The 13,906-nt window shown below is 42.4% G+C and overlaps 1 protein-coding gene across 1 annotated transcript in view; it reads right to left on the reverse strand.

The window, feature by feature from the left end:
• Positions 1 to 12,496, reverse strand: part of LOC110070845 (A.superbus venom factor 1) — a 106,088-nt gene extending 93,592 nt beyond the window's left edge. Inside the window, exons 1-4 of the mRNA XM_072991546.2 lie at positions 12,351 to 12,496; positions 7,516 to 7,708; positions 5,546 to 5,708; positions 816 to 886 (exon numbers count right to left, since the gene is read on the reverse strand). Coding sequence (XP_072847647.2) covers positions 816 to 886; positions 5,546 to 5,708; positions 7,516 to 7,708; positions 12,351 to 12,421 — 498 coding nt within the window. The 5' untranslated portion in view covers positions 12,422 to 12,496. The remainder of the gene's footprint in view (positions 1 to 815; positions 887 to 5,545; positions 5,709 to 7,515; positions 7,709 to 12,350) is intronic.
• Between the last annotated feature and the right edge of the window lie 1,410 nt (positions 12,497 to 13,906).

Below are 13,906 nucleotides of genomic sequence, written 5' to 3' on the forward strand. Positions count from 1 at the left end.
TGTCTGAATGCCCAAAAATTGCCCACACATATTATTTATATCCCACATGGTAATAATTCTTGTAAAGCACAAGATTTAGCCTGTCTTCACAATGGTTGTCTGCCATTGGGATGTGGAATAAAGTAAGTAATGTAAAAGTCAGAGCACTGAATCTAGACCAGCGAAACCTGAATCCAGATCCGAACACAGCCACAAAACAAATGGGGGTTGGTCTGGGTTAAGCCAGAACTCTGAGTAGCTTTGAGGATAAAAATGGACATTTCACTCTTGGTTCGCTGCAGGAATACCACAAATAAGAAATATATTAATACGGTGAAAGCAACCTTTCAGACAACTGCATCTGTCCTGCTTTTACATCATTTCTTACAGCAATGTGAACTGCTTTGTTATGTGTGACTCAACAATCCCAGCGAAATACATGCTTCCCTTTGAACATGTATGCACATTTGCTCTCTTTTTTTGTCACTTGGAGAAATGGATTGCCCTGAATGTGTGCTCTGTTCCTTAGAGAAATAGTATTAATCCAGAGTTTCAGAAGGCATTGGGCAGCATTTCCTTTTTTAAAAATCTGAAATTGAAATTCATGAAAAATGCACACACAAAATATTTCCTCCCCACCAAAATAAAGCTATTAAGAGTCATCTGAGGTCTTCCTCAGTGATCATCACAAAACCAAATAAAACTGTAATGAAGAATCAAGAGCACAGATTATAAACATGGAGACATCCATCGCACATATTCAGACACATAATCCAAACGCACAATTCAAGAGCTACACCATTTTTTTCCTTTTCTGTTGAACACACAATACTTACCATAAACTCAACTATCACATTTCTGTCCAAACGTTCCATGTCATGACCCATAGAAAAAATACGGTAGCGCACTGAGAAGAAACAAGAGGTCATTATTAATTTGTGACAAATGTTAAGGAAATGTGGTGCCATTATGGAAATGACTTAAGGTGGAAAAATGTATCTTTTTACATTTACTCTCTTCAGCTGTTTGATGTCTCTCTGAATCTCAAAAGCCAAGAACTGGAACTTTTATCAGACAAGGTCAAACTTCCATTTATAGCCCTTTCCCCCCCAAATAGCAGCAATATCCATTGATCCAGTGAAAAAATCCAGGGGCACTTTCAACAACACCTGTCCTTCCTCTCCAGATCACCTTCACCTGATTTGTCTCACTCAGTAGAAGAACTCTGTTTGATCTCTGCTTTGCCTTTTGAGGATGCATCTGTACAGCGGGGGAAATACAAACAGATTAGCTGTGAAGCTACATCTTGGAAATTCGGTTTCCCCAGGTTAATTCGCTTCAGCCAACCACACAGAAGTCAGCACAAAGTGAGACATGGAAATCAGTCTTATTTATGTTAACCATTTAACACCTGCTGGCTGGGTCGGCTTCTTTTCCTCTTCCTGTTCCCTTTCTTTCTTTTTTACCGGCTTGCTAGGACATCTAGCTAGCCAAAGAGCGACAGGAATTAGCAGAGAGACAGGATAAAAATTTTATTTCGGATTTCTTTCCAGCTTCTTTTTTAAATAATAATAATAATTTATTGTCATTGTTATATACACATACAACGAAATTCACAGACACCCAGAGACCAGACACATGCACACACATAAAATTCCCAAACACTCCCCACCCACTAAAAGTCCCCCACTAAAAATACAAACATCTACACCACAGGCCAAGTAACACAGTCCAACTAATTATTCACTACTGGTGGTCTTTAAGCTCATTATTAATTGCAATTATAGCTCTGGGATAAAAACTATTGAGAAAACGTGTGGTTCGAGTCTTAATTGTTCTATATCTTCTGCCAGATGGTAACAGTTCAAAAAAGTTATAAGCAGGATGGGAAGAGTCTCTCAGGATGCTATGTGATTTCCTTAGACAGCGGGATGTGAAGATGTCATCCAGGGTTGGTAGCTGGAGCCCGATGATATTCTGGGCAATTTTAATGGTTCTCTGTAGAGCTTTTTTGTCCGCTACAGAGCTACTCCCAAACCATGCCAGAATGCCATAGGTTAGGACACTCTCAATGGTGCTACAATAGTATGACAGAGCATACTAACAGGGCACAGAGAGAGAGGAGAAGACAGAAGTTTAAGGAAGATTTGCAGGAGGCACAGTTCAAGCAAATCTACCTTAAAACTTCCTCCTCTCTTTCTCTGCCCAGTCCTTACTCTTTTTTTCCCTTGGTTGCCTAAAGCAAAAGCAAAGTGTGCTGCTTATACCCTGCCCCATAATGCTGGAAGCTCTCTAAGCAGTTTACAATTTAATTATGTAAGCTACACATTGCCCCCTCCACCCCCACCCTCACTACAACCTAGATAACTCAATTTAACAACTTTGGAAGGATGGAAGGATGAATCTGCCTCAAGCCGGCTTCCTGAGTTGGGGATCAGGTCCTGAACAGAGTATTTGCTGCTGTTTAACCACTCTGCCATGAGGCTTCTTGCCTAATTGCCCTAGCACTTGATTAGCAAGCCATTAAAAGAAAGAAAATTCTCTTATGAAGAGAGTTTATATAAAATGTTTTCTAGATGGCATTTAATACCCGATAGATTAGCTAAAATGTTCTCTAATCAGTCAAATAAATGCTGAAAATGTCATTAAAAACAACTGGGATGTGATAAAGCAAAAGGGTTTTGGATAAAAATACATATATGGCTTGTTAAAATAATTTTTAAAATGTAAATTTTAAGCCAGAATTTTTTTAATTAGGCATAATACCAGAGAGTGTTGATCAACAAAGTATATACTTAATACTGCATATCTTAACAGCAGCGACGATCATATTTGCACAGTACAGCGGACCCTCGACTTCCAGACGGCTCGACTTACAGACTTTTCGAGTTACAGACTCCTCTGGCTGCAAAATTTAGATTCGACTTGCAGCCGGAGAATCGACTTACAGACCAGAAAAAAACCAAAATGGAACAAAAATAGAATAAAAACTGCCAGTTATGGGATTAATCGGTTTTCAATGCATTGTAGGTCAATGGAGATTCGACCTACAGACTTTTCGACTTGCAGCCACTGTTCCAATACGGATTAATTCCATAAGTAGAGGGTCCACTGTATTGGAAGAATGAAGAAACACCCCCAGATGAAGAAATAATTAAAAACATATTGGACTGTGCACCCGGTATAGATTAAGGGCTTAACATGTACTGTAGCTGTATTAACAAATGATTATAAGCGCAACCCAGGTGATACGATGTTAAACAAGCAGGGATGGATCTTATAAATAATAATACTGTAATAAAAAGAAAAAGAAAGAAAAGAAGAAAGGGAAAAAAACTTGAATGGGAAGCGAAAATGAAAGCAGAGCCAGGCACTGGGTTGGAAAGAGGAGAGGATCCAGGACAACCAATTTCCCTTTTGCCCTGTCTCTCTCATTGCTACTGTAACTGGCTAGAATGACTTCAGACACAACAGCTACAAACCCTTCTACATCAGCTCAGGCAATCACAGCACCCAAACTGATGTGAATGCATTCAATTTGAAAAAAGTTGAAGCCCCAGCAGCAAAGAAAAAAAAAACTATGAATTAGAGGGGGCAAACTCTGGGCTGATCTGCATTAACTTTTACATCATATAATAAACGGAAAACAGTGTGACTCCAATCATCCCACACCCCAACTCTGTTTTAGACTTTCCTTGCCTAAGTTAGTCTATTCAGTGGATGTGCCTTGCCTATATTGCCCTTGGACTGTTAAGAAACAGCCAGTGGGACCTGACCCCTTGGAAACATAATGCAGTAAACAAAGAATTGCCCTTCCCCGCCCCAAAAGCCTCCTTGAATTTTATAAATACCTTGTCTTTACTCATTAGCCCCAGCATCCTCTTGGATTTAATTTTTTCCCTTCCTAATCTGTGATGTATATTCCAGCTGCACTTCAGTTATTTTGTTTTTTAATTATAGTCAAGCATACTAGAAAACTAATCCACAACTAAACGACTAAACAACAAAAAACATAACTATCAATAAAAGGCTCTTCTCCTTTGGTCTGGCAGCATTGCCAACAGTCTCTGCCAGATTCATAGTGGTGGGACCTGGACTTTTATGTCTAATGAAGATTCAGCTTCCTCCTTATTTGCACTATATTCTTCTGCACTTTTTTGGGAGCCTCAGTTAGTTGGAGCTCCTGGAAGCCTGGCTGGTTGCACACAACTTTTCTCATTTTATTTGAAACTCGCATATCTTATTTCAGGTTGATGATTATGTGATTATAATAGCTCTTATAACTCGAGACCAAATTGCTGACATGTGCTGGATTATGGAGAAAGACAGAGAGTTCCAGAAAAACATCTACTTCTGCTTCATTGACTACGCAAAAGCCTTTGACTGTGTAAATGCTGTAAGCTGCCCAGAGACGTTCAGGTAGTGTGGGTGGCATATAAGTTAAATAAATAAATAAATAAATAAATAAATAAATAAATAAATAAATAAATAAATAAATAAATAAATAAATAAATAAATAAATAAATAAATAAATAAATAAATAAATAAATAAACAAACTATGGCAAGTCCTTAAAGAAATGGAAGTGCCTGATCACTTTTTCTATCTCATGAGAAACCTATACATGGGGCAGGAAGCAACAGTTAGAACTGTGCAAAAATGGTCTGAAGCTCAACATCAAAAAAACTAAGATCATGGCCACTGGTCCCATCACCTCCTGGCAAATAGAAGGGAAGATATGGAGGAAGTGACAGATTATACTTTCTTGGGCTCCATGATCACTGCAGATGGGGACAGCAGCCACAAATTTAAAAGGAGCCTGCTTCTTGGGAGGAAAGCGATGACAAACCTAGACAGCATCTTAAAAAGCAGAGACATCACCTTGCCAACAAAAATCCACATAGTCAAAGCTATGGTTTTTCCAGTAGCGATGTATGGAAGTGAGAGCTGGACCATAAAGAAGGCTGACCGCCGAAGAATTTATGCTTTTGAATTGTGGTGCTGGAGGAGACTCTTGAGAGTCCCCTGGACTGCAAGGAGAACAAACCTATCCGTTCTGAAGGGAATCATCCCTGAGTGCTCACTGGAAGGACAGATCCTGAAGCTGAGGCTCCAATACTTTGGCCATCTCATGAGAAGAGAAGACTTCCTGGAAAAGACCCTGATGTTGGGAAAGTGTGAAGACAAGAGGAGAAGAGGACAACAAAGGATGAGATGGTTGGGCAGTGTCACCAAAGCTACCAACATGAATTTGACCAAACTCCGGGAGGAAGTGGAAGACAGGAGGGCCTGGCGGACATGACTAAATGACTAAACAACAACAATCACGTGATCAATTTGCATTGTCTGTTATGTCATGTGATCAGTGGGGGAAAATGTAAATCAGCCTGCCTCAAAATTGTAACATTTCCCACCATTTTTGTGTGTGTGTGTAGTCAGACTCAATCTTCAGCTACAAGCCAGGCATCTAATATCAGTAAAGATCCAGCAGACAAATAAACACAGTTCTTACAGAGATTACCCATTCCCATGTATGCCTACAGGTGGAATCAACAGGAGGCTCTTACCTGGTGATCCAGGAGTATAGATAGTTTTATCTGTCTGGGTGAAGATATAACCACTCTGGAAGGAGACGAGAACCACCTTCTCCAGAGTGAATTTTGCATACCTGGCCTGGACAACAACATATGTGTTTTTCTTGGGATCATTCTTGAGGTCTTTTGCAAGAACCTGTGTGAAAAGATCAGGAACAAGATAAATAATTTATTCTGGCCTCCAGCAGCATAGCAATGTCACAGAAATTGTATATTGGTATTTGCTAAGGGTGAATATTAGAGCAGTTTTAGGAGTTGTAGCCATAGTAGTCTGTGCAAGCAAGGTATTTGCTAAGGGAAAAGGGAAAAGGAAGGTGGGCAAGTTAAATCGGTGGCCTTTTTTATTTCAAAGTAAAGAATTTCCATACAGCTTGCTGAAATCAACAGCATGAGGCACACCAGGAGGGGAAAAAAATCCTCTAAGTCCCTTTTCTACGCCCTTGCCTGTGGTTGGGGAGCTTCATGAAGCACCCAGCAAGAATTTGTTGATGTGGTGAGGATGCTTGTGTCTGCAAAGGTAGAGACGAGGCAAACAGTGTCTCTCTCCACACTACATCTCTCACCCAGTCTTTGCCTTCCTTGAGTGATTTGGGAACAGATCTTGGAAATGCTACCTTTGGGAAAAAATACAGTGCCCAGAACCCTCAGTTAACTGGGGCTTTGGAAGCTGTATTCTAAAGCAGGGGTCCCCAACTGGGCGATGACCTTGGCAGGACCAGGCCGCGGAGACAGATCTCCCCCCCCCACACGCATGGCCCACCCACCTGCACGGGCATCCCACCCATACACACATGAGCATGAACATGCCCCACCCACCTATGAGAGTACCCCATCCATCCACACATATGTGCAAGTGTGCCCCATCCACCTGCAAGCATGCCCCACCCATCTGCGCATGTGCACCCTGCCCACCCGGGAGTGCACCCCACCAATTTGTGCATGCATGTGAGTGCGTCCCACCCACCTGCGAGCACTCCCTGCCCACCTGCAAGCACGGGAGTGCCCCGCCCCCCTGCTCACGGACCCCATCCCCTCAACTGATCCACATTTTGGAAAAGGATGGGGACCGCTGGCTCTAATGTACAGTGGTGTCTCAACTGATGACCAAAATCCATTCCAGAAGATGGGCGTAACTCAAAATTGTTGTAAGTTGAAGCACTATTTCCCATAGGAATACACTGAAACCCCATTAATCTGTTCTGGCCGGAAAAAAATAATAATCCAAAAAATAAATAAATAAAACAGAGCAAGCCCCATCAGAATGCGATGGGGCTGGAAAAAAATGACAAAAAACACTCACACAGAGAGAAAAAATAATAATTAAAAAAACAGAACAAGCCCCATCAGAACACGATGGGGCTGGGGGAAAAAAAACCAAAAACATCACAGCACAGAAACATAACTCCTCCCAAACCCAAGCCCACCCTGCAAAACAAAGTAAATTGCTTACTCAGGAGGAGAAAGCAGCACCAGGCAGTCCAAAGCCTCCTCCTATGCACACTAACCATTGGGGCGAAAGAGCTTCAAAGAAGCTCTTCACTGACCAACGGTTAGTACCTACATTTGAATTCCCCGCCTTTTTTCCTCGCTTCTTTTCTGTTTGCAACTCGAAGCTCCGGCCGCAAGTCGAAGCAAAATTTTGCAGCCGGAGCTGGTTGCAACTCGAAATGGTCATATGTCGGGATGGTCGTAAGTCGAGGCACCACTGTAGTACATTTCCAAGGTCTGTCTCAAGCTACCAAGCTTGAGTTTCTAATAAGACTTGTTTCCATTTTCCCCCCTTTCTATTACATGAAGAAGTTGGCTTTCTGAGCGCTTGTTTGCTGTAACTTTATTGTAACATGACTTTCAATATTATAAAGTTGATCTGGGGGCACGTTTCAAAATTGCTAGCTACAGTTTTACAGTAACACCATTTATAACCATACCAAACACACACACACCTTTATGGATGGAGTTGCCATCATGCCATTTTCTGGCGTCAGGGAAGCTTTGATCTGGTACAAGTTGTTCCTCTTGTGTGGGAAATCTTGGACATTGACTGTGACCTCTGTCGCAACGTTGAGTCCATGAGCCTCCACCACAACCTGCTCTTCGCTCTCCACCCACAAGACACTGGGGGTGATGAGGGAGTAGCTGTAAAAAGAAAGAATTGGTTTGTTGAAGTTTGTGCTTATGTCTAATTTCAGATTACATTTCCATGCTACACCTCCTGATTCTCTTGTATTAGAAAAGTCAAGAAACAAATGTTTTAATTAAGCATTAAATCTATAAATACAGATAGAACAGGCCTTGTTCCATGGGCCTTTCCTTAGACTAGTGCCCTGAATACTCTGTTGCTTTTCTTCTGTCACACTGGCTTTAGGGCTGGAAACACATAGCATTGTTTCAGAAGACTGCTGAACAACATTTGCCATAGCATGCAGTTTTCTTCACGCTGTGTCTTGCGTTTACCATGCTTTGTTTTATGAGTGGCCACTGGAAAATAAACATGGGTTTAAGTTTCAACTCTCATATTTCTGTGGAACTCTCACGGTGTGAGGTCAAAAGAGTTGATCAGAAAGAATGTGCAATCCCCATAACATCTAATTTGATACCAAGATCCTTGTCCCAGTCAGCTCTCCTGTTTAGCCTCTCTCCCACACCTCATCTTCCCACATGGCTTCCTTGTTTGAAGACTACCATATTATTTAACATGCAGTCTGCAAATTCTTGTGATGTTGTAGGTGAGGTTCATTTTGAACTATTAAGAATTATAGCATATTGCAGGGCAGTTTCAATTGTATCCACCCATTATATAAGCAAATGGGCAGGGAATACTTGGACAAGAAAATTCCTGGGATTCCTATGTAGACATACAGTATGATGTTTCCAAAATGACATTGAAAACATGGGTACATATGAACTGTATATATTCTATCCTTGTCGATTGTTAACAGAAGCCTTCAGCTATTTTGATGACCACACACCCTCCAGACAGAAGTGTTGAAGACAGAGTTTTGCCCTACTGAATACAAAAGTGAAATTAAAGCCCACAAAGAAATGAAGACTGTCTAAATGTCTGGCAAGTTTCCTAGTCCAAAGTCACTTAACTGGTGCATTATGTGCCTTGGGTTGGTGGAGCTGCTATTTGCTGTTCTACCTAAGCAAGCAAACTGTCAGAAAGGTTAGCTGTGCTTACATGATTGTGGTGAGCTACACTGGAATAATGCAATGACATGCTTTGAACAATTACAGGAAATAGTTTGTAGTGGGTTTATTTAATGCTTTCATTTGCAGTTTTTGTTGCCCATTCTGCTGAAGACCTCTAACATCTCATGAATCGTTTGATTGATTGATTGATTGATTGATTGATTGATTGATTGATGATTGATTGATTGATTGCATTTATACCCCACCTATATAGTCGAACAACCACTCTAGGCAAAGGCCTGCCAAGATTTTGGATTAACCATTAGCCTGAAGAAAACACAAGTCATGGGCCAGGGTGTGGACTCACCTTTCTCTGTTACCATCACCACACAAGAATTGGAGGTTGTTCATGACTTTGGGTATCTTGGCTCAACGATATCTGACACTCTCTCCCTAGATGTTGAGCTGGATAAACGCATTGGCAACCAGCTACCATGTTCTCTAGACTCATATAGAGACTATGGCTTAATAAGAAGCTGAACGGCATATACCAAGATCCAGGTCTACAGAGCCTGTGCCCTGGGTACACTCCTGTACTGCAGTGAGCCCTGGACCCTTTGTGCACAGTAGGAGAGGAAGCTAAACACATTACATATGCTTTGTCTCCGATGCATTTTTGTATCACCTGGCAGGATAAAGTTCCAAACGAAGTCGTCCTAGAACGAGCATGTATACATTACTGAAACAGCAACATCTATTTTGGCTTGGGCATGTCATGACAATGGCTGATGGTCGGATTCCTAAAGATCTCCTATATGGAGAACTAGTGCAGGGAAAGCACCCCAGAGGGAGACCACAGCTGCAATACCAGGATGTCTGCAAGTGGGATCTGAAGGCCTTAGGTATGGACCTCAACAGATGGGAAACCTTGACATCTGAGCATTCAGCCTGGAGGCAGGCAGTGCATGCAGCCTCTCGCATTTTGAAGAAACACTTGTTCAGCAGGCCGAGGCAAAGAGGCAGTCCCGAAACCAGGAAAATCAGGGAGCTGGACAGGGGACAGATTATATTTGTTTTCAGTGTGGAAGGAATTGTCACTCTCGAATTGGTCTTCTCAGCCACACTAGACGCTGTTCCAAATCCTCTATTCAGAGCACATTACCATAGTTTCTCGAGACTGAACGATGCCTAATCTACCATTTGTTTTAGTTTATGTTGTTCAATTGTCATTTTATTAGTGATATTCCATTTATTTTGATGTGTAGTTGCTTTTTTTCTCTTAGAAGTTGGGAGGGATGGAAAGATGTCAAATAAAAAACAAAAAGTATTGTCATATTTTTCTGTTTATAACACACACACACTGTTCATAAGGTGCCCTCCCCTTTTCTAACCCCAAAATTAAGAAAACTTAGCTTTGAGGATTCAGCCTCTGGGCTCAGAACAATCGGACATTTTGAGTCCTTGTTGAGTCTGAGCCTACAGGGTCCACCTCCAATGAGGGTGTTCCAATTGGTTTGTACAGCATCAGCTGATGTCAGTTCCATAATGCTTGTGATTGGAAGAAGCTAAGTCTCCTGACTGTAGGAAGCTAAGCCTTGTGACTGAAGGAAGCCTGTTTACAAAGATAAAGTTCGTGCTGTTTTGTTCTCTCCTCAGCTATCTCAGCTTACTTCCATGTAAAAGGCGCCCCTCAATTTTTACTGTAATGATTTTAGGAAAAAGTATCTTATAGACAGAAAAATATGGTATTTTATTAACTGACTGTGAGAATTGTGCCCATAAGAAACAACTGTACTCAGTTCTACACAACCCAGTTTCAGGAGCAGTAGGGCAGAATTTGGTTCCTTTTAAAAGAATTTAAAGACTAGATATGGGAGCTTCATTTTCTTCTCCTGGGGGAGATGAATATGAAGCTCCCCAACACAGGTGGCTGGCCTGATTCAACCCCCCCCCCCCGCAAACCTGGCATCCACTTACTACTTGCCATGCAGCAAGCAGCTGACATGATCAAAAGTGTGCCAATCATGGCAGGAGCCCCGTTGGCACTGCCCTGCCTCCCTACTCGGCTGGCCACATGAAGCAGGAGTCTGCAGTGGTCCTTGCTTTCCTGTTTGCCTGCCCTTAGCCCCTCTCTCTCTCCCGTTACTTACCTTAGTCATAATCCCTTCCACGAGCAACTGTTATTCCATTTAAAAGTGGGCAACAAACGTATTTTACATTTGGACTCAGCATCAGTTCACTTTTTTTAAAAAAAATATTCTGTAAACCAGCAGTTTGCTTAATTTCCAGCTGAGATTTGCTTCTAAATTGTAATTTTCTCTGTGTTTTTTTCTCATGGACATGATCTTGATTATACCTTCACAGAGGTCTCCTAGGCAAAAATCCTGAAGTCATCAGGCATCATGTCTGCACCATGTTTAAACAGGGCCCAGAGGTACCCACTGAGTTTTACATACTGAATTTACAATGGACAGCTCTATGTGCAGTGACATTACACTTACCATATTTTTCCGTGTATAAGACGCCCCCATGTATAAGATGCCCCCACTTTTCTAACCCCAAATTAAGAAATCTAAGTGGGGCTTAGCAAGTGTAGGGGGAAAGGGAGCAAAGCGCTGCAGGAGGGGAAGAGGAATGAAAGCAATCCCACAACTGCATGATCATTTTGATCCCTTTCCTCCTTATAAAGCCATGGGATTGCTTTGATTCTCCCCCCTCCTTTTGTTAAGCCCCATAAGACTTAGCAAGCAGAGGGGAAAACAGGGATCAAAGCGATCCTGCAGTGCTTTGATCCCTGCTTTCCTTTTGCTAAGGATTAGCAAGTGGAGGGGAAAGCAGGGATCAAAGCCCTGCAGGAACATTTGATCCCTGCTTTCCCCTTCACTTGTTATTGTACTCTCCTCAGCTTACTTCCGTGTATAAGACAACCCTCGATTTTTAGTCTAAAAGTTTTAGATAAAAGTATAGTCTTATACATGGAAAAATACAGTACCCTATAAGAAACCTGTCCCTCATCCCTTGAAAACCCACAGCCAGTGCTGATATCTAAAGATTATTGCTGAGACCACCATTCTGTGGGGCACCCCCATGTATATTTGCCTGTAAATGCACACCCCGGGAGGCCAGCACAACTGTAAGGTCTTCCCAGGACATGCAAACGTACAAATGGCAAAAAACTCAAGAATGTCCTGGAGGCTTGCCACCCATGGGAGACAGCATGCTAGATTAGATAAAGATGCAACCACCGGTTGTTATACCAAGATTCTTCTTTTTTTCAAAAGCACAGTTTCAACCTTTTCCAAAACAAAGAAATAATTGTGTTCTACCTCAGAAGTTCCTGGCTGGCCCTGTCATTAAGCAGTGAAGAGCCCCACTTCATGCAATAGATTTGGCATTACATTTGAAAATCTGCCAACTGGCAATTTTTATCCTTGACTATTTTGATTTTTCTGCCTTGGGTAGCAAAATGTTTAGACACCTAAGGAGAAATTCACTATATTTGAGCCGATCCCAAATTCTTGCTAAAGAAGCAGAATCCTGAATCTGATGGATCTCTGTCATGTATAACTTCAGAGGAGAAAATGCAGACAACACTTTCCTGCACAAAAAGCTTTCCTAGCTTAAGAAACATTTATCTTCTACTTACAGCTGGCTGTGTGATGGAGCTGGAAAACAGACCAGGAGAGCAGCTACCAGGTAGAGAGCCATCCCCTCCATCGTGATGTGGAGGGTCAGCAGAAGCAGGCAGGACTTTGCTATTTATTCAAAGAGCGCTCTTCAAGGCAGGCCCTATTGCAACAGCTCCGTGTTTAATCAGTACACAGGGAGGAGCTTCTGCAATTTCTGAAGAAACTATCAAAGTTGTCAAAACTCACAGAGATTTCTTTGTATTTTGAATAGCCTCAGCTACAACATGCATTCCAGGATAGTTTGCTCCCATTTTCTCTATGGTTAATTGCCATTACTACCACTATTGGCAGATTCTAAGTGACTAAAAGTCATTTGTGAGAGAAAAACACACCCACAGCTACACATTTGCTTTCAGAGCTGCAAAATGTAGGGCTGGTGGGAGCTTGAAAGTTTCAGGTGTCCCATAGAACCCCCGATTGTGAGGCACTCTTAAGAGATTAAATGCAAGTATGCTCTGTGAGCAGTATGATGTGAGAAGTCACAGAAGACGGGAGGAAGCAACTACATGTGCTTCTGCAAACTACCTGCAAACTGCTTTGCTGATAGAATTAGCAGCTGAAATCTCCATCTTGTACACAAAGCCTGGGACAACTCTTTGTTTCCCCAGAATCTCCTGGGCAGCAGGACCATGCTGGCTAAAGGGGTCCACAGGGAGAAATGGTCCAGAGGACTAACTGTGTCTAGCTCTGGGCGCACATCACACTGCCCAGGCAAGCAGGCGAGTCCCACAAGCTTTGTATAAGCAGTGCCAGCCAAACTGCTCTGGCCGGACTCTGAAAGACCTGAGAGGAGGCCCAGGCCATGTCACATTGTAAGAAATTCTTGGGGTACAAGATGCTGAAAACAATACTCCATCCCACCACTCCCTATGTACTCTTACCTTTATATTGAATTTTAGTTATATCTTGTTAACCTCCTCCAGTTCTTTGTGTGGACAATTTTCTTTCAATAGCACAGCCTTACTGTATATTAAATTCTGAAGTTGTAGAACAGTATTCATTCCTCATAGATGTGGGAAAGCCTAGTGAAGTCGGGGGGGGGGGGGTAGAAGACTGGGGAGTGGAAACACCTACTTCTGACCCTCTCCGTGCTGCTTGTCCAGGTACATAAGACCAGCTAGCTGCCAGAGGCAGTACCTTTGTGTGCGCTAAGTGCACAATTGGCATTGCAGGAGGAGGAGTGAGCCAAGATCCATAGACAGCAAAGACGTTATGCCTGCAGCCTCTCTCTAGAAGGATATTCTCTCCAACTTTTTTTTCTATTACTCCTCTCATGAAGTGGTCACAGAGGTGCTCAAGGTCTGTGCTCACAGCGGTGGTAGGCTCCTGTGTCCTTGGTGGCTCAAGACTCGCACTGCCAGGAGGGGGAAGAAGAGTGTGAGGAGTGGCTGTGGGAGCACACCAGGTGGGGCACCTCTAAGAATTTTGCGCCTCCTAAATATTTTTCACCAGGGTAACCACCACTGGGGGGGGGCATGACGTCATTGCTTCAACATCTATGCTGATGCAGTTT

Source organism: Pogona vitticeps, chromosome 2 (assembly GCF_051106095.1).
Source record: "Pogona vitticeps strain Pit_001003342236 chromosome 2, PviZW2.1, whole genome shotgun sequence".
In the NCBI taxonomy this organism is placed as follows: Eukaryota; Metazoa; Chordata; class Lepidosauria; order Squamata; family Agamidae; genus Pogona; species Pogona vitticeps.